At 49.3% G+C, this 20633-nt stretch overlaps 1 protein-coding gene across 5 annotated transcripts in view; it reads left to right on the top strand.

Moving 5' to 3' along the window:
- Nucleotides 1–20633, top strand: part of tei (teiresias) — a 121662-nt gene that overhangs the window by 82390 nt on the left and 18639 nt on the right. For all 5 annotated transcript variants that reach the window (XM_069307631.1, XM_045756064.2, XM_069307628.1 and 2 more), the window contains 2 exons: nt 2154–2289; nt 17552–17724. In XM_069307631.1, the coding sequence (XP_069163732.1) occupies nt 2154–2289; nt 17552–17724 (309 nt within the window). The remainder of the gene's footprint in view (nt 1–2153; nt 2290–17551; nt 17725–20633) is intronic.

Here is a 20633-nt window from a genome sequence, read left to right as displayed (position 1 = left end):
GAAGGGTCCTCCAGGGCATGTTTCTTGCCTTAAGGCATCTTTGTGCAACATAACTTGCCATCTCTTGCCACTCGTATCTGCTTTGCAAGCTGTAGATTGATTTACCCTCACTCGCCTCTTGTTGCATACACAGTGCATCCCATACTGTGTACTCTTGTGTACTGAATGAGTACTTCCTTATCCTATTTCTCATCTGGAACAGTCTGCCTTTTGTCCATTGTCAGTATCTCTCGGTATCTTGTATATCATGACCATGTCTCCTCTAGTTCTCCGTGGTTGTTTGTTCAGTCCTCTTCATCCTGTCCTCGTAGCTCAGGTCTCTCATATCCTGTATCGGTATCGCAGCATCTTTTTTGGATCTTCTCAGATTCTTGTGTGCTTCGTGAGGTGTGGATTCTTGCTTCACTATTCTAAAGACTGTTCTTACGTCCGCCCATTGTGCATATGTTGTTCCTGCTCTCTCTCTCTTTGTGTACTGCTGTGTCTCAAGCCTGGGCTCTCTATCCTGCATATGTGGTCTCTGTATTATCTCATTTTATGTTGGGATATGTTCTGTGACCTCTCTCTCACACGTCATGCTGGTGAGTGACTGACGGGGGGACACACTCTCACACGTCATGTTGGTGAGAGTGACTGACGGGGACACTCTCACACGTCATGCTGGTGAGAGTGACTGACGGGGACACTCTCACACGTCATGCTGGTGAGAGTGACTGACGGGGACACTCTCACACGTCATGCTGGTGAGTGACTGACGGGGGGACACACTCTCACACGTCATGTTGGTGAGAGTGACTGACGGGGACACACTCTCACACGTCATGCTGGTGAGAGTGACTGACGGGGACACCAGGTTGGAAACACCCTTGCTAAGATACCTCACCAACCGGGCTGCAGTTCACACTACAGACTGCCGGAAGCTCCGCCCAACACCCTAGTTAACTAACCCCTGCACTCACCCGGAGGCCTGGTTAGAGACCGGCCACCAGGACATTCATGCTCGTAATTACCGCAAAGTAACACCAAGGTTACTTTGCGTTACTCTTGGTTACTCAAGGTTACTCTTGTGACACGGTGTCTTATGTCTTCGCTGACTTGACTGTGACACAGCCGTATAACGCAATCAGCCTCTAGTTAGCATAAATGACTGGAACCGGTCATAGGGAGCCGGTCGGCCGAGCGGACAGCACGCGGGACTTGTGATCCTGTGGTCCTGGGTTCGATCCCAGGCGCCGGCGAGAAACAACGGGCAGAGTTTCTTTCACCCTGTGCCCCTGTTACCTAGCAGTAAAATAGGTACCTGGGTGTTAGTCAGCTGTCACGGGCTGCTTCCTGGGGGTGGAGGCCTGGTCGAGGACCGAGCCGCGGGGACACTAAAAGCCCCGAAATCATCTCAAGATAACTCAAGATAAGATAACGGAACTAGTTTCAGTACGTAACGTTATTGGGCTCCATGTGAGTAGCGGACATTGAGACAATACATGGGAAGACAGTCTCGAGTGATTGTTGGTATTGAAGCCCGACCCACAGTCATAAAACAGTCCGTCCGGGTCGTGGGGTGTTGGAGGCGCTCACTTGGGAATGACTGGAGGCGCTGGGGGCCGACGAAGAGATGATAAACAGTGTTGCCAGGTCCGGAGCGACAGGCGATGACTGCGGGTGACAGGACCAATATACAGTCAGGAAACACAACCTTCACACATTTCTTCCTCGACGCTTTCCTTTTACCAAACATTTTATGAGTCGTAAGAAATGGCAAGAATGTTACGGCCTCTCCCCCCCCCCCCTCTAGCCTCTGATTCTGGTGACCTGTGGTGACCTGTGGTGAAATACAGTGGCGTGCGGGAAGGGGGGGTGTGGTTATCTTGAGGTTATCTTGAGATGATTTCGGGGCTTTTTTAGTGTCCTCCACCCCCAGGAAGCAGCCCGTGACCGCTGACTAACACCCAGGTACCTATTTTACTGCTAGGTAACAGGGGCATAGGGTGAAAGAAACTCTGCCCATTGTTTCTCGCCGGCGCCTGGGATCGAACCCAGGACCACAGGATCACAAGTCCAGCGTGCTGTCCGCTCGGCCGACCGGCTCCCGTGGTGACCAGTACTGACCTGTTGTGACCCGTGTTGGGACATGTGTGTGTGTATGTGTGTTGCAGGTGTTGGGTGACCTGAGAGTGAGCATCATGTGGACAGGTCGTGTGGTGATGTCTCACGCCGTCTCCGCCGACTCCGGTGTGTGGTGGTGTCACCGCTCTGGACGACCAGGACCACGGCGACGACTCCTCGTCACTAGTAAGTCTTCGTCTCTCACTGATATTACTTCCCAACTGAACACTGTGTGTGTGTGTGTGTGTGTGTGTGTGTGTGTGTGTGTGTGTGTGTGTGTGTGTGTGTGTGTGTGTGTACTCACCTAGTTGTGTTTGCGGGGGTTGAGCTTTGGCTCTTTGGTCCCGCCAATCAACTGTTGTACAGGTTCCTGAGCTGTGTGTGTGTGTGTGTATGTGTGTGTGTGTGTCAGTGTGTGTGTCAGTGTGTGTGTCAGTGTGTGTCAGTGTGTGTGTGTGTGTGTGTCAGAGCGAGAGCAGAGCTTCAGCTTCTGGACTCCAGCCTTTCAACTGTCATTCCTCCAATACCATGTCCCCAATGCCTTTGTTGTCACTTACACTTCACAAACTATGTTGGTAGTGTCAGCATTTCGGCCTTGTCGTTCATGCAGTTCCACCTTTAGCATTGTCTCCCAGTGATGATACACTAGAGATGAGTGGGACTTGCACAGGATTCCCCCCCCCCCTTCCCTCTCGCTGTTATCGGTCTCGGATCAGTCTTTCAGATTAATAAGACTTCTTGCAACTTCTCCTGTCATTGATCATTCCTTGCTAATACTGAGCAAAGCTGAGTATTATACTCAGTATAATTTATAGTATTATATATAGTATATATATATATATATATATATATATATATATATATATATATATATATATATATATATATATATATATATATATAATAAGCAAAGCTGAGTATTATACCTATACCATGGTAAATTATACCTGCCTGGTCCCTGCAGTGTGATGGTAGGACTTGTCTAGACGGGTCCTCCCTCCACACACACAAGCCTGGCACTCCCCTCCACACACACAAGCCTGGCACTTCCCTCCACACACACAAGCCTGGCACTCCCCTCCACACACACAAGCCTGGCACTTCCCTCCACACACACAAGCCTGGCACTCCCCTCCACACACACAAGCCTGGCACTTCCCTCCACACACACAAGCCTGGCACTCCCCTCTACACACAAGCCTGGCACTTCCCGCCACACTAATGTCCTCTACTCTGCGTTACGGCCGCTACTTGAATAATTGAAGTCGGTGAATATGTAAACAGAGAAAAAACATTTTTTGTGTTACAAACGTGAAATGATTAACGTTGTGTTCACATACGTTACCTTGTGTCGTAATGTGTGTGTGTGTGTGTGTGTGTGTGTGTGTGTGTGTGTGTGTGTGTGTGTGTGTGTGTGTGTGCGCGTGTGTGTGCTTACCACGCTGTCGTTGAGCGGGTTGCGTTCCAGTTCCTGGGCTCCGCCTTTTAATCATGTATGATAGATTCTACTGTCTTTTTCCCCCTTGCAGCAAGTTACCTTGCCGCATTGTGGCTCATCTGAGCTTCCGGTTCTCATGGGGTCCCCTGGTGTTGGTCCCTCCCACAAAAGACTGAGTTCAATCCCTTACGATCCACCAGGATGAAAAATGTTTACCCAAGATATTGTTGATTGTAGTTTATATGATATGGATGAAGAGTGGATTATCTTGAGGTTATCTTGAGATGATTTGCAGATTACCTGCAAATCATGAGATTATGCCTTGAGATTACCTGCAGATACTGTTATGGTGATACAGGGATTAGAGCTCCAGTCTAAGATTGAGTACCGTTAAGGAAGGTCACATTAAGGGAAGACCTTTGGGGTCCTTCCCTAATGTGGCCATTCTGGCGTCGCGAAGACCTCGTATTTTACACTCGGGGTTCAATCCCCCGATGATCCATATGATTGTTATTACCCACGATATTGCAGGAAAGGGCGAGACGTTGGTGCACTTTTCCTAGCGCACAATGTTGCATATTGCAATGGTAAGGTCGGGGGTTCCAAGCTAGTGCTGTGTACTCAGTTATTTAAACACATAAATTACCCAGCCCACACATGAAATGGAGGCGACGTATGGATCCGCCCTCGACCCTTATGAGGGCGTGAGGTAGTGAGGGCGTCGGTGTAGGGCGTGAGGGAAGGTGAGGGGAAAGGAGGGTGAGGGGGAAGGAGGGTGAGGGGAAAGGAGGGTGAGGGGAAAGGAGGGTGAGGGGAAAGGAGGGTGAGGGGAAAGGAGGGTGAGGGGAAGGAGGGTGAGGGGTGAGTGAAGTAGTAAAGCATGGAAACAGTGTTAAGTTAATAATATGGAATAAAGGAACATATTCTATACGGTGTGTGTGTGTGTGTGTGTGTGTGTGTGTGTGTGTGTGTGTGTGTGTGTGTGTGTGTGTGTGTGTGTGTGTGTGTGTGTTTTAGTATTTGTATTTACTATTTGTATCTGCAGAATTGACTTATTAACTCCTAGACCACGCCTTTCTAACCAATTTTATTTCTCCTCTGTCTACTACATATATTTCTGTTATACACACACATACACACATCCCCAGGAAGCAGCCCGTAGCAGCCGTCTAACTACCAAGTACATATTTACTGCTAGGTGAACAGGAGCATCAGTGGTGAAAGAAATTCTGTCCATTTGTTTCCTTCTCCGCCGGGGATTGAACCCGGGCCCTTAGGACTACGACCCCAGAGCGCTGCCCACTCGGCCACGAGGCCCCGTGTGTGTGTGTGTGTGTGTGTGTGTGTACTCACCTATATGTACTCACCTATATGTGCTTGCAGGATCGAGCATTGACTCTTGGATCCCGCCTTTCTAGCTATCGGTTGTTTACAGCAATGACTCCTGTCTCATTTCCCTATCATATCTAGTTTTAAAAGTATGAATAGTATTTGCTTCCACAACCTGTTCCCCAAGTGCATTCCATTTTTCTACTACTCTCACGCTAAAAGAAAACTTCCTAACATCTCTGTGACTCATCTGAGTTTCCAGTTTCCACCCATGTCCCCTCGTTCTGTTATTATTACGTGTGAACATTTCATCTATTTCCACTTTGTCAATTCCCCTGAGTATTTTATATGTCCCTATCATATCTCCTCTCTCCCTTCTTTTCTCTAGTGTCGTAAGGTTCAGTTCCTTCAGCCGCTCTTCATATCCCATCCCTCGTAGCTCTGGGACAAGCCTCGTCGCAAACCTCTGAACCTTCTCCAGTTTCTTTATGTGTTTCTTCAGGTGGGGGCTCCATGATGGCGCGGCATACTCTAAGACGGGTCTCACGTAGGCAGTGTAAAGCGCCCTAAAAGCTTCCTCATTTAGGTTTCTGAATGAAGTTCTAATTTTCGCCAGTGTAGAGTACGCTGCTGTCGTTATCCTATTTATATGTGCCTCAGGAGTTAGATTAGGTGTCACATCCACTCCCAGGTCTCTTTCTCGAATCATTACAGGTAGGCTGTTCCCCTTCATTGTGTACTGTCCCTTTGGTCTCCTGTCACCTGATCCCATTTCCATAACTTTACATTTACTGGTGTTAAACTCCAGTAGCCATTTCCCTGACCATCTCTGCAGCCTGTTTAAGTCCTCTTGGAGGATCCTACAATCCTCGTCTGTCACAACTCTTCTCATTAATTTTGCGTCATCTGCAAACATTGACATGTATGATTCCACTCCTGTAAACATATCATTTACGTAAATTAGAAAGAGGATTGGTCCCAGCACCGATCCTTGAGGTACTCCACTTGTTACTGTTCGCCAGTCCGACTTTTCGCCCCTTACCATTACCCTCTGGCTCCTTCCTGTTAGGTAGTTCTTCACCCATACTAGGGCCTTTCCGCTTACTCCTGCCTGCCTCTCAAGTTTGTATAGCAGTCTCATGTGCGGTACCGTATCAAAGGCCTTTTGGCAGTCAAGAAATATGCAGTCTGCCCAGCCTTCTCTGTCCTGCCTTATCCTTGTTACTTTATCATAGAATTCTAAAAGGTTTGTTAGGCATGATTTCCCTGTCCAGAACCCATGTTGGTGCTTGTTTACAAACCCAATGCTCTCCAGGTGCTCAACAAGTCTTAGCCTAATTATTCTTTCAAGAATTTTGCAGGGGATGCTTGTCAGTGATACGGGTCTGTAGTTAAGTGCCTCCTCCCTATCACCCTTTTTGAAAATCGGTACGACATTTGCCTCCTTCCAGCAACTGGGCAATTCTCCCGACATAAGTGACTCATTAAAGATCATTGCCAGAGGCACGCTGAGAGCCTGCGCTGCCTCTTTGAGTATCCACGGTGATACTTTGTCTGGTCCAACAGCTTTATTTGCATCCAGTGTTGTCAATTGTTTCATTACATCCTCTGCTGTCACCTCTATATCCGATAGTCTTTCATCTTGGGTAATCTCTTCTAACAATGGGAGCTGCTCAGGCTCGGTTGTGAACACTCCATGGAATTTTGCATTCAGTACCTCGCAGATTTCCTTGTCGCTTTCTGTATATGCCCCTTCTGTTTTCCTCAGTCTTGTCACTTGGTCATTTACCGACATCTTCCTTCTTATATGGCTATGTAGTAATTTTGGTTGCTTTTTCGCTTTGACTGCAATATCGTTCTCATAATTCCTTTCCGACACTCGTCTTATGTTAATGTAATCATTCCTAGCTCTGTTACATCTAATCCTGTTGTCCTCTGTCCTTTGTCTTCTGTACTTCCTCCACTCCCTCCTGCTTCTCACCTTTGCTTCCTGACACTGTCTATTAAACCATGGGTTATTATATTCCCTCCTGCTTTTTTCCTTTATTGTTGGAATAAATCTATCTTCAGCCTCCTTGCATCTCAATATGACTTGGTTCATCATACCTTGCACTGTTTTTCCTCTAAGTTCTTCCTCCCACTGCACTTCTCCCAGGTAGTCCCTTATCCTTCTGTAGTCCCCTTTTCTGTAATCAAGTCTCCTTTCCCGGATCTCTTGTCCTTTGGTCACAATTTTAAGCTCCATCATGTAGTCAAAGACTAGGACACAATGGTCACTAGCTCCTAGTGGTATTTCATGTTCCAACTGCTCGATGTCTTCTACATTCTGAGTGATAATGAGATCTAATAGGCTGGGCGTATCCCCTCCTCTTTCCCTAGTATCTTCTTTCACATGCTGTGTTAGAAAATTCCTGTCAATAACGTCTACCAGCTTCGCTCCCCAGGTCTCCTCCCCGCCATGGGGATTCCTCGTTTCCCAATTTATCTCTCCGTGATTTAGGTCCCCCATGACCAGCAGCTTCGCTCTCATTCTATGCGCTAAAGTTGCTGCCCTCTGCAGTTCATCCATACATGTCTTGTTGCTGTCCTCGTACTCCTGCCTGGGCCTTCTACTGTTTGGTGGGGGATTGTAGAGTATCAAGATTACAATCTTCTTCCCATCCACTGTCAGAGTTCCATGTATGAAGCTTGTGCTTTCATTGGTACCCGGATTTTCCAGCTCATCAAACTTCCATTTCCGCTTTATTAGTAGTGCCACTCCTCCTCCCTGTCTCTGTGTCCTTTCTTTTCTTATCACCTGGTACCCCTCTGGAAAGATTGCATCCGAGATCATGCCATTTATTTTAGTTTCCACTATTGCCACTATGTCTGGGTCTGCCTCACTAACTCTTTCTTTTATCTCTTCTGCTTTATTGGCTACCCCATCAGCATTGGTGTACCAAACCTTGAGACTCTTCTTGGAAACTCGGGTGTCAGAGTTCCCCCTTTCACCAGGGGTCTGGGGGGAACTGTGGGGTGTCTGGGGGGCAAGTGGGGGCTGTGGGGGTGAGTGGGGGGGTGCTAGGGGGGTGCCTGGGAGTGCCTGGTAGGCGAATGGGGTCTGGGCATCTAGGGGGGTAGGAAGGGCATAATGGGTCTGAAAGTTAGGGGTCTGAATAGCATAGGGGGGTTGAGAAATAGAGTGAGACTGAGAGTCAGATAGAGGTTGAGAGGTTGGGGGGAAGAGGGATACTGAGGGCGTGTGTGTGTGAGGGTGTGTGTGTGTGTGTGTGTGTGTATGTGTGTGTGTGTGGCTCCCGTACCATGCCAACACCACCACCCCCACATGAGGTAATATAATAGTGCTTTAGCAGTCACTCAAAGTGGTATTGAACCGTGTCAAGAGCAAGGCGTTACCACTCCTGTCTGTCTGTCTCTCTCACTCTCTGTCTCTCTCTGCGTCTCTCTCTCTGTGTCTCTCTCTGCGTCTCTCTCTGTCTCTCTCTCTGTCTCTCTCTCTGCGTCTCTGTCTCTCTCTCTCTCTGTCTCTCTCTCTCTCTGTCTCTCTCTCTGCGTCTCTGTCTCTCTCTCTCTCTCTGTGTCTCTCTCTCTGCGTCTCTCTCTGTCTCTCTGCGTCTCTGTCTCTCTCTCTCTACGTCTCTCTGCGTCTCTGTCTCTCTCTCTACGTCTCTCTGCGTCTCTCTCTAATGAGCCTGGCACTGCGTCAATAGCAGTACATGAAGCATTAATAACTGAGGCGTTGAAGCACTGCGCTTGTGTGCTGTCACTGACGGCACTGTCAAGAGACATAGTCTGCCACTGTAGGTCTGGAGCCATAGTCTGCCACTGTAGGTCTGGAGCCATAGTCTGCCACTGTAGGTCTGGAGCCACAGTCTGGCACTGTAGGTCTGGAGCCATAGTCTGGCACTGGAGGTCTGGAGCCATAGTCTGACACTGGAGGTCTGGAGCCATAGTCTGCCACTGTAGGTCTGGAGCCATAGTCTGGCACTGTAGGTCTGGAGCCATAGTCTGGCACTGGAGGTATGGAGCCATAGTCTGGCACTGGAGGTCTGGAGCCACAGTCTGGCACTGGAGGTCTGGAGCCACAGTCTGGCACTGTAGGTCTGGAGCCATAGTCTGACACTGTAGGTCTGGAGCCATAGTCTGACACTGTAGGTCTGGAGCCATAGTCTGGCACTGTAGGTCTGGAGCCATTGTCTGCCACTGTAGGTCTGGAGCCATAGTCTGGCACTGGAGGTCTGGAGCCATAGTCTGGCACTGTAGGTCTGGAGCCATAGTCTGGCACTGTTGGTCTGGAGCCATAGTCTGACACTGTAGGTCTGGAGCCATAGTCTGACACTGTAGGTCTGGAGCCATAGTCTGGCACTGTAGGTCTGGAGCCATAGTCTGACACTGGAGGTCTGGAGCCATAGTCTGGCACTGGAGGTCTGGAGCCATAGTCTGGCACTGTAGGTCTGGAGCCATAGTCTGGCACTGTAGGTCTGGAGCCATAGTCTGACACTGGAGGTCTGGAGCCATAGTCTGGCACTGTAGGTCTGGAGCCATAGTCTGGCACTGTAGGTTTTGAGCCATAGTCTGGCACTGTAGGTCTGGAGCCATAGTCTGGCACTGGAGGTCTGGAGCCATAGTCTGGCACTGTAGGTCTGGAGCCATAGTCTGACACTGGAGGTCTGGAGCCATAGTCTGGCACTGTAGGTCTGGAGCCATTGTCTGGCACTGTAGGTCTGGAGCCATAGTCTGACACTGGAGGTCTGGAGCCATAGTCTGGCACTGTAGGTCTGGAGCCATAGTCTGGCACTGTAGGTCTGGAGCCATAGTCTGGCACTGTAGGTCTGGAGCCATTGTCTGGCACTGTAGGTCTGGAGCCACAGTCTGGCACTGTAGGTCTGGAGCCACTGTCTGGCACTGTAGGTCTGGAGCCATAGTCTGGCACTGTAGGTCTGGAGCCATAGTCTGACACTGGAGGTCTGGAGCCATTGTCTGGCACTGTAGGTCTGGAGCCATAGTCTGACACTGGAGGTCTGGAGCCATTGTCTGACACTGTAGGTCTGGAGCCATAGTCTGGCACTGTAGGTCTGGAGCCATTGTCTGACACTGGAGGTCTGGAGCCATTGTCTGGCACTGTAGGTCTGGAGCCATAGTCTGACACTGGAGGTCTGGAGCCATTGTCTGACACTGGAGGTCTGGAGCCATTGTCTGACACTGGAGGTCTGGAGCCATTGTCTGGCACTGTAGGTCTGGAGCCATTGTCTGGCACTGTAGGTCTGGAGCCACTGTCTGGCACTGTAGGTCTGGAGCCATAGTCTGGCACTGTAGGTCTGGAGCCATAGTCTGACACTGGAGGTCTGGAGCCATTGTCTGGCACTGTAGGTCTGGAGCCATAGTCTGACACTGGAGGTCTGGAGCCATTGTCTGACACTGTAGGTCTGGAGCCATAGTCTGGCACTGTAGGTCTGGAGCCATTGTCTGACACTGGAGGTCTGGAGCCATTGTCTGGCACTGTAGGTCTGGAGCCATAGTCTGACACTGGAGGTCTGGAGCCATTGTCTGACACTGGAGGTCTGGAGCCATTGTCTGACACTGGAGGTCTGGAGCCATTGTCTGACACTGGAGGTCTGGAGCCATTGTCTGACACTGGAGGTCTGGAGCCATTGTCTGACACTGTAGGTCTGGAGCCATAGTCTGACACTGGAGGTCTGGAGCCATTGTCTGGCACTGTAGGTCTGGAGCCATAGTCTGGCACTGTAGGTCTGGAGCCATAGTCTGACACTGGAGGTCTGGAGCCATAGTCTGACACTGTAGGTCTGGAGCCATAGTCTGGCACTGTAGGTCTGAAGCCATAGTCTGACACTGGAGGTCTGGAGCCATAGTCTGGCACTGTAGGTCTGGAGCCATTGTCTGACACTGGAGGTCTGGAGCCATTGTCTGACACTGGAGGTCTGGAGCCATTGTCTGACACTGGAGGTCTGGAGCCATAGTCTGGCACTGTAGGTCTGGAGCCATTGTCTGACACTGGAGGTCTGGAGCCATTGTCTGACACTGGAGGTCTGGAGCCATTGTCTGACACTGGAGGTCTGGAGCCATAGTCTGGCACTGTAGGTCTGGAGCCATAGTCTGGCACTGTAGGTCTGGAGCCATAGTCTGGCACTGTAGGTCTGGAGCCATAGTCTGGCACTGTAGGTCTGGAGCCATAGTCTGGCACTGTAGGTCTGGAGCCATAGTCTGGCACTGTAGGTCTGGAGCCATAGTCTGGCACTGTAGGTCTGGAGCCATAGTCTGGCACTGTAGGTCTGGAGCCACAGTCTGGCACTGTAGGTCTGGAGCCACAGTCTGGCACTGTAGGTCTGGAGCCACAGTCTGGCACTGGAGGTCTGGAGCCATAGTCTGACACTGGAGGTCTTGGAGCCATAGTCTGACACTGGAGGTCTGGAGCCATAGTCTGACACTGGAGGTCTGGAGCCATAGTCTGGCACTGGAGGTCTGGAGCCATAGTCTGGCACTGTAGGTCTGGAGCCACAGTCTGGCACTGTAGGTCTGGAGCCATAGTCTGACACTGGAGGTCTGGAGCCATAGTCTGGCACTGTAGGTCTGGAGCCATAGTCTGACACTGGAGGTCTGGCACTGTAGGTCTGGAGCCATAGTCTGGCACTGTAGGTCTGGAGCCATAGTCTGGCACTGTAGGTCTGGAGCCATAGTCTGGCACTGTAGGTCTGGAGCCATAGTCTGGCACTGTAGGTCTGGAGCCATAGTCTGACACTGTAGGTCTGGAGCCATAGTCTGGCACTGTAGGTCTGGAGCCATAGTCTGACACTGGAGGTCTGGAGCCATAGTCTGACACTAGAGGTCTGGAGCCATAGTCTGACACTGGAGGTCTGGAGCCATAGTCTGGCACTGTAGGTCTGGAGCCATAGTCTGGCACTGTAGGTCTGGAGCCATAGTCTGGCACTGTAGGTCTGGAGCCATAGTCTGACACTGTAGGTCTGGAGCCATAGTCTGGCACTGTAGGTCTGGAGCCATAGTCTGACACTGGAGGTCTGGAGCCATAGTCTGACACTGGAGGTCTGGAGCCATAGTCTGACACTGGAGGTCTGGAGCCATAGTCTGACACTGGAGGTCTGGAGCCATAGTCTGACACTAGAGGTCTGGAGCCATAGTCTGACACTGGAGGTCTGGAGCCATAGTGTGGCTGTGCGTGTGTGGGTGTAGAGGTTCACTACACACACACGCCTCAAGGAACGCGTAATATTACATGTCGACGTTCTGTACACAGCCACAAGAAACCAAGTGAATAATTGAAACAGAGAGGGAATAAAATATTTAATTTTTTTTACTTGATAATTAAGACAATAATTCTGGGAGAATGAGCTCCTATTGACTCAGGAAAACCCCCAGAATTACCTACATATAATATTGGTTGATCCAGAGTCGCCGCACTGAGGAAAATAAAAATCCTTGGTGACGTAGTGGTAACATATTTGCCCAGAGAGCCCCGCCAGCTGTTTGCTCCGGGTTCGATTCCTGACCGGGGTGGATTGACTGGGCGACAATCCACAACTGTGTCCTCCTATTCACCCAGTTGTAATTGGGTTCCTGGTTGTAAAGCGATTAGCGGGTGGTGTTCCGGGGGAAACTAGTAAGTAAGGCTTACCATGAGCCTTGGGAAGGCAAGTCTCGTCTCCCGTAGACACTGTCAGACACTCCAATTTGTTCTCTCGAATAATACATAGCATTTTGACGTCAGAATCTCCAACGGTCAAAATATGATGTACTATGAATCATAGCGGCTCAGGCCGGGCTGCACCATTACCCCCCCCCCCCACCCCAGGCCTACAGCACCGGCCTAAACCATTTACATTTACAAGTGTTAAATACGCTGTTTGACTCCCTGTTATTCTAAATAAGTGTTTGTTTTATTTGCATAATTATTGCTATTAAAGACTAGAGGGGAATAAAAGGTCGGTCTGTACAAAGGAACAGTCTGCTTGTTTGCCTGTATACACGTGTGTCCAGGGTTGGAGGCCTCGTGCTTGGGGCTAGCCTTTACCCAACTTTTCTGGATGACACTTGGGTGGTGGGTGACTGGCATAGGTCGGCCCTATTGTCTCCCTTGAAGACGAGTCGCTCCTATTGCAACTGCCATGAAGTCTGAAATGGTGCTTTTGTTTCCCAGAGTTCTTGAACATTATTCAGCTGCTTTTCACATACCCTACGCAAGCATGAACGTTTTTAATGTTCTTCATTTTTTTGAATTAAAAAAGAAAAGTAGCAATAGTAAAAATTCCCTTGAGGTCATGTTGGGTGTTTGCCCCCGTATATTACATGTTCTAGGAGGGAGAGAGAGAGGGGGAGGGAGAGAGAGAGAGAGAGAGAGAGAGAGAGAGAGAGAGAGAGAGAGAGAGAGAGAGAGAGAGAGAGAGAGAGAGAGAGAGAGAGAGAGAGAGCGCACTTTTGGTCTGGAGCCACGGTCTGGTGTGGTGAAGGTCTGGAGCCATGGTCTGGTGTGGTGAAGGTCTGGAGCCATGGTCTGGTGTGGTGAAGGTCTGGAGCCATGGTCTGGTGTGGTGAAGGTCTGGAGCCATGGTCTGGTGTGGTGAAGGTCTGGAGCCATGGTCTGGTGTGCTGAAGGTCTGGAGCCATGGTCTCGTGTGCTGAAGGTCTGGAGCCATGGTCTGGTGTGCTGAAGGTCTGGAGCCATGGTCTGGTGTGGTGAAGGTCTGGAGCCATGGTCTGGTGTGGTGAAGGTCTGGAGCCATGGTCTGGAGTACTGAAGGTCTGGAGTACTGAAGGTCTGGAGCCATGGTCTGGTGTGCTGAAGGTCTGGAGCAATATAGTGATAGTGTTTTAACGCCTGTTTGGAATGCCAACGTTTCTCCAATGATTGTGTTGTGTGGTGAAAAATCTTGTAAGTAGAAGGGAAAGGTGTGTAGAGTTTGTTTGCATGTTTGGGTCAATACGTCAGTACGAGGCCGTCAACCTCCACCCCCCCCCCCCCCCACACACACACACACCTGACTTATGCCACAAACTCAATCCAAAAACTATTAGCGCCCCCTATAATCAAGCGCCGTAACGTAAGACTGCGTTATATCCCCCCTCTCACCCCCTCCCCCCTTCCCATACCCTTTCTTTGTGCTGGTGTGTGTAGGGGGTGGGGGGTGGGGGGGGGATTCTTAAATGGTTACCCCTTTTTTAGTTCATCCACCCCATCCTGTCTCCCTCCTTACCCCTCCCTCCCTCTCTCTCCCCCTTCATACCCTTCGTACTCTTCATCCTCCCTCCCTTAATTATGTACCCTCCCTTCCTCTCCCTCCCTTCTTACCCTCCCACCGCCCCTCCTCTCTCAAATAGCAACTGTTTAAAACATTTCAAAGAGTGCGTGTGTCACCGGTACATATTATAATACACTGGAGTAAATAGGACACATGTTGAAGACTGACTCATATGCACAACACAATTATGAGCCACGAATGATGTTTTGGAAGTAATTATCATAGAAGGCACCAAACCGGGAAGGCTATGTAGCACTGATGTTTTGGAAACATTATATGATTCAAGTTCAGTTGATGACTGACAATAATGTGACTGAAGATATGATGACTACATCACACACCAGAACATGAAGAGACGACAACGACGACGTTTCGGGCCGTCGTCTCGTCATATAATAATTCGAAAAATATTTTTCATGTGCAAAATAAATATAGAAAATGTGATTATAAATCTCTTACTACAGAAGACACGTACACAGAGGACAATAAAGAAATGAGTAAAATCGTGAATGAACAATATAAAAACATGTTTAGCATTGTGTTGGACGCGATAAAAGAAGATCCCAAAAGCTTTTTCACAAACTTTGCCCGCACTGAAAGTTATATGTCGGATTTTACAACAAACGCCATGGAGTTTTAAAAGGAAATAGACGATATACTCATGCACTAGGCCAGAGGCCAGATTCCCGGAATTCACTGTAAATAAAACAAATTGAACAAAAAAAAGAACAAAAGCCTGGTGTAATATGGTCACAAAGCCTGAGTCAGAAGACACGAGACGGACCATAAAAGGAAGGAAGCTTGACTCGAGTAAAATGACAGAAACCATAAAAGCCGGGAATCCTGCGCGCGAGTAGAACAGCTCTCGATATTAAATGAACAAATCCACAAGGGCCGTGACGAGGATTCGAACCTGCGTCCGGGAGCATCCCAGACACTGCCTTAATCGACTGAGCTACGACAGGGTTAAAAGGTTTCTCGATATTGTTCACAGGTAAGATCCAGGTAAAAAACCCCTCCTATAAAGTGTAGTTGGTGCGGGAATATAATGGAGCAGGTGCACAATGTCCCTGGGAGGGAGTGAGAAGCAGGCCACTGGCTACACGAGCCATAGGGGCCAGGAGGCAGTAACGCCATAGTCATGCCATCTATATCGGCTCTCAGCCAATAACATAGCGCTCATACTGCAAGTAATCGCTGCCGGGGTATGGAACGAACACGCCAGTGTGTCGATATAGGCCAGGACCTGCGCCACCCCCTGTGTGTGTGTGTACTCGCCTAGATGTACTCACTTAGATACACTTCCAGGGTCGAGGTAGCCTCCTAACCCCACCTGTATGACGGTCAACAAGTGTAATACACTGAGGGAAGACGTTGTGGAAGCCACCTCCATCCACATCTTGAAGGACAGAGTCGATAAATAATTCGAATGTCAAAATAGTTCAATTATAACGCAACAGGTATAGCAAAGCTAGTTGGCGCGGCATAGAGACCTCAGTCCCCAGTAGCCGTTAATAGGCACCACTCATTTTTCACGTTTTTATCACAAAGACTCATCACAACATCTCTAATACTGAAAAAGTCTCTCTAACATCTGTGACTCATTTCTGCATAGTTTCCATCTATGACCTGTTCTGCCGTTCCTAACTTTGAACAATGCAAAAAGACTGGGCCTCGTAGCCTGGTGGATAGCGCGCAGGACTCGTAATTCTGTGGCGCGGGTTCGATTCCCGCACGAGACAGAAACAAATGGGCAAAGTTTCTTTCACCCTGAATGCCCCTGTTACCTAGCAGTAAATAGGTACCTGGGAGTTAGTCAGCTGTCACGGGCTGCTTCCTGGGGGTGGAGGCCTGGTCGAGGACCGGGCCGCGGGGACACTAAAGCCCCGAAATCATCTCAAGATAACCTCAAGAATGCTGCTTTATATTCTTTACTCTGTCAATTTCCCTTAGAATTTTATGTTATCATGTACCCTCTATCTTTTCCTCCAGTGTGGTAAGATCCAGTTCTGTCTTTCCTCATAACTTAAACCCTTTAGCTCAGGAACGAGCCTCGTTGCATATCTTTGGACATGTTTAGCTTAATCCTTTATCAGGCGAGGGTTCCGTGCCCGTGATGCATATTCAAGAGCGGGTCTCTGCCAATGCTGTGAGCGTCCGGAAAACCTCTTCGTCCAGGTTTCTGAATGGTAGATAGACGTTAGACAGTATGTTAGTGCAGCTGATGTTATTCTGCTAGTGTGTGTGTGTGTGTGTGTGTGTGTGTGTGTGTGTGTGTGTGTGTGTGTGTGTGTGTGTGTGTGTGTGTGTGTGTGTGTGTGTGTGTGTGCGCGCGCGTGTGTGTGTGTGTGCTTCTGGCGTTAGATTTGGGGTCATGTATACTCCCAGTTCTTTCTACTTTCCTGAGTGAAGAATCTGTCTCTCCTTCGTCCTTTATTCGTTAGGACTCTTCCCCATACAACAGGCTGCTTCTCTGACTTGAGAACGTCTCTTATAAGGCACAGTATCGAATGCTTTCTGACAATCGCAGAATGTGCAGTCTGTCCATTCTCCCTCCCCCCCTCCCCCCTCACCTTTCTCTATCTTATTGTAGAATTCCAAGACGTTTGTCAAGGATGATTTGCCTTTGCTACATCCGTGCTGGTGTTTAAGGAGAAAATTTAGCAGTTCTAAATGTTCAAGAAGACTGCTGCGGATCAGAGAGGGGGGAGGGTTTTTGTGCGTGTGTTTGCGTGTGCGTGCGTGTCATGGTTGGTTGGTAGGGTGCGGCATGACACACGGGGCCAACTGTCATTGCCAACATTGTGACAAATGTTGGATAGAGTGACATGATTGTTTAATCTATACGGCTGACACCTGCTGATGGTTTCATCTGTTGTTGTGGTGTTGCGTTGCTCTTTATTTGCCCCTACCGGTGACGGCATGTTTGGTGGCTGTTGCTCAGCGTAATTGTCTTTGTTGTGTGTGTGGGGGGGGGGGGGGGTTGTGTGGGTGTGGGGGGGTGTGTGTGGGTGTGTTTTGGGGGGGTGTTTGTGTGTGTGGGGGTGTTTGGGGGGGGTGTTTGTGTGTGTGGGGGTGTTTGGGGGGGGGGTGTGGGGGTGTGTGTGTGGTTTTGTAGATATTAGAAACATGATTGCTGCCTATATTGATGATATAATTTGATGTCTTACCCCCCTCCTCCTGGCTGTTCTATCTCCATCTCCTTCCCTTCCCTTCCCCCTCCCTCCCTTTCTTCCCCTTTCTCCCTCTCCCTCCATCTCTCTCCCCCCCCCCCCCTCCCTCCTTCTCTGTGCTCTTCTTCCCGTGGCTATCTCCCCTAATGCAGCCCTTCCTAACTGAGCCTGTCATTAATCCGCGGAGAGATAATGAGCGGTGTGCGGAGGTAATAATTAGTGTACCTGTCCGTGTCCAGCCCCTCCAGAGCGACCCTACCTCATGTACGCCGGGGCCCAGCTGGCCGTGGACGCCAGACTCACCACCAGGGAGGGCAACTCCATCACCCTACACTGTGTCGTGGAGGGCGGCAACCCCGCGCCCGCGCTCACCTGGCTCTTGGACGCCCTCGACATCACGCCCTCCAGTCAGGTCAGTCTAGCTTCGTGAGTCCTCCATGCCCTCCATCTAGCTTCGTGAGTCCTCCATGCCCTCCATCTAGCTTCGTGAGTCCTCCATGCCCTCCATTTAGCTTCGTGAGTCCTCCCTGCCCTCCATCTAGCTTCGTGAGTCCTCCATGCCCTCCATCTAGCTTCGTGAGTCCTCCATGCCCTCCATCTAGCTTCGTGAGTCCTCCATGCCCTCCATCTAGCTTCGTGAGTCCTCCATGCCCTCCATCTAGCTTCGTGAGTCCTCCATTCCCTCCATCTAGCTTCGTGAGTCCTCCATTCACTCCATCTAGCTTCGTGAGTCCTCCATGCCCTCCATCTAGCTTCGTGAGTCCTCCATTCACTCCATCTAGCTTCGTGAGTCCTCCATTCACTCCATCTAGCTTCGTGAGTCCTCCCTGCCCTCCATCTAGCCTGGGGAGGGAGAGAAAGACCTGGGAGTCTTTATTTTAATTATTCTAATTACATATTAATGCAGTCATTAAGTTTTACATTTAACAAATTCCCCCCAAAAAACATTCTAAATTGTGGATATTTATTTAATCTTAAATAGACAAAAACTTATTTATTAATCGTCTCTCACTCATGTTCTCTCTCACTCATGTTCTCTCTCACTCATGTTCTCTCTCACTCATGTTCTCTCTCACTCATGTTCTCTCACTCATGTTCTCTCTCACTCATGTTCTCTCTCACTCATGTTCTCTCTCACTCATGTTCTCTCACTCATGTTCTCTCTCACTCATGTTCTCTCTCACTCATGTTCTCTCACTCATGTTCTCTCTCACTCATGTTCTCTCTCACTCATGTTCTCTCTCACTCATGTTCTCTCTCACTCATGTTCTCTCTCACTCATGTTCTCTCTCACTCATGTTCTCTCTCACTCATGTTCTCTCACTCATGTTCTCTCTCGCTCATGTTCTCTCTCACTCCTGTTCTCTCTCACTCATGTTCTCTCTCACTCCTGTTCTCTCTCATTCATGTTCTCTCTCACTCCTGTTCTCTCTCTCATGTTCTCTCTCACTCATGTTCTCTCTCACTCATGTTCTCTCTCACTCATGTTCTCTCTCACTCCTGTTCTCTCTCATTCATGTTCTCTCTCACTCATGTTCTCTCTCACTCATGTTCTCTCTCACTCCTGTTCTCTCTCATTCATGTTCTCTCTCGCTCATGTTCTCTCGCACTCATGTTCTCTCTCACTCCTGTTCTCTCTCATTCATGTTCTCTTTCGCTCATGTTCTCTCTCACTCATGTTCTCTCTCACTCATGTTCTCTCTCACTCCTGTTCTCTCTCATTCATGTTCTCTCTCATTCATGTTCTCTCTCTCATGTTCTCTCTCACTCATGTTCTCTCTCGCTCATGTTCTCTCGCTCATGTTCTCTTTCGCTCCTGTTCTCTCTCATTCATGTTCTCTTTCGCTCATGTTCTCTCTCACTCATGTTCTCTCTCACTCATGTTCTCTCTCACTCCTGTTCTCTCTCTCATTCATGTTCTCTCTCACTCATGTTCTCTCTCACTCATGTTCTCTCTCACTCCTGTTCTCTCTCACTCCTGTTCTCTCTCACTCATGTTCTCTCTCACTCATGTTCTCTCTCACTCCTGTTCTCTCTCTCATTCATGTTCTCTCTCGCTCATGTTCTCTCTCACTCATGTTCTCTCTCACTCATGTTCTCTCTCACTCATGTTCTCTCTCGCTCATGTTCTCTCTCGCTCATGTTCTCTCGCTCATGTTCTCTCTCACTCATGTTCTCTCTCACTCATGTTCTCTCTCGCTCATGTTCTCTCTCACTCATGTTCTCTCTCACTCCTGTTCTCTCTCATTCATGTTCTCTCTCGCTCATGTTCTCTCTCGCTCATGTTCTCTCTCGCTCATGTTCTCTCTCGCTCATGTTCTCTCTCACTCATGTTCTCTCTCACTCCTGTTCTCTCTCACTCCTGTTCTCTCTCACTCCTGTTCTCTCTCACTCCTGTTCTCTCTCACTCATGTTGTCTCTCACTCCTGTTCTCTCTCACTCATGTTGTCTCTCACTCATGTTCTCTCTCACTCATGTTCTCTCTCACTCATGTTGTCTCTCACTCATGTTCTCTCTCACTCCTGTTCTCTCTCACTCATGTTGTCTCTCACTCCTGTTCTCTCTCACTCATGTTGTCTCTCACTCATGTTCTCTCTCACTCATGTTGTCTCTCACTCCTGTTCTCTCTCACTCCTGTTCTCTCTCACTCATGTTGTCTCTCACTCCTGTTCTCTCTCACTCATGTTGTCTCTCACTCATGTTCTCTCTCACTCATGTTGTCTCTCACTCCTGTTCTCTCTCACTCCTGTTCTCTCTCACTCCTGTTCTCTCTCACTCCTGTTCTCTCTCACTCCTGTTCTCTCTCACTCATGTTGTCTCTCACTCCTGTTCTCTCTCACTCATGTTGTCTCTCACTCATGTTCTCTCTCACTCATGTTGTCTCTCACTCATGTTCTCTCTCACTCATGTTGTCTCTCACTCATGTTCTCTCTCACTCATGTTGTCTCTCACCTGCTCACTTACACCTATACTATTCCGCCATATGTTATGTATATTAAGCGAGTGAAAATAAATATACCCAGCTGGCGTTGTGTATACTCCCCCAGCTGGCGTTGTGTATACTCCCCCAGCTGGCGTTGTGTATACTCCCCCAGCTGGCGTTGTGTATACTCCCCCAGCTGGCGTTGTGTATACTCCCCCAGCTGGCGTTGTGTATACTCCCCCAGCTGGCGTTGTGTATACTCCCCCAGCTGGCGTTGTGTATACTCCCCCAGCTGGCGTTGTGTATACTCCCCCAGCTGGCGTTGTGTATACTCCCCCAGCTGGCGTTGTGTATACTCCCCCAGCTGGCGTTGTGTATACTCCCCCAGCTGGCGTTGT

The sequence above is a fragment of the Procambarus clarkii genome, chromosome 60, assembly GCF_040958095.1.
Source record: "Procambarus clarkii isolate CNS0578487 chromosome 60, FALCON_Pclarkii_2.0, whole genome shotgun sequence".
In the NCBI taxonomy this organism is placed as follows: Eukaryota; Metazoa; Arthropoda; class Malacostraca; order Decapoda; family Cambaridae; genus Procambarus; species Procambarus clarkii.
Note: the sequence above shows the minus strand (reverse complement) of the source record. Positions and strands in the feature narration are given on the sequence as shown.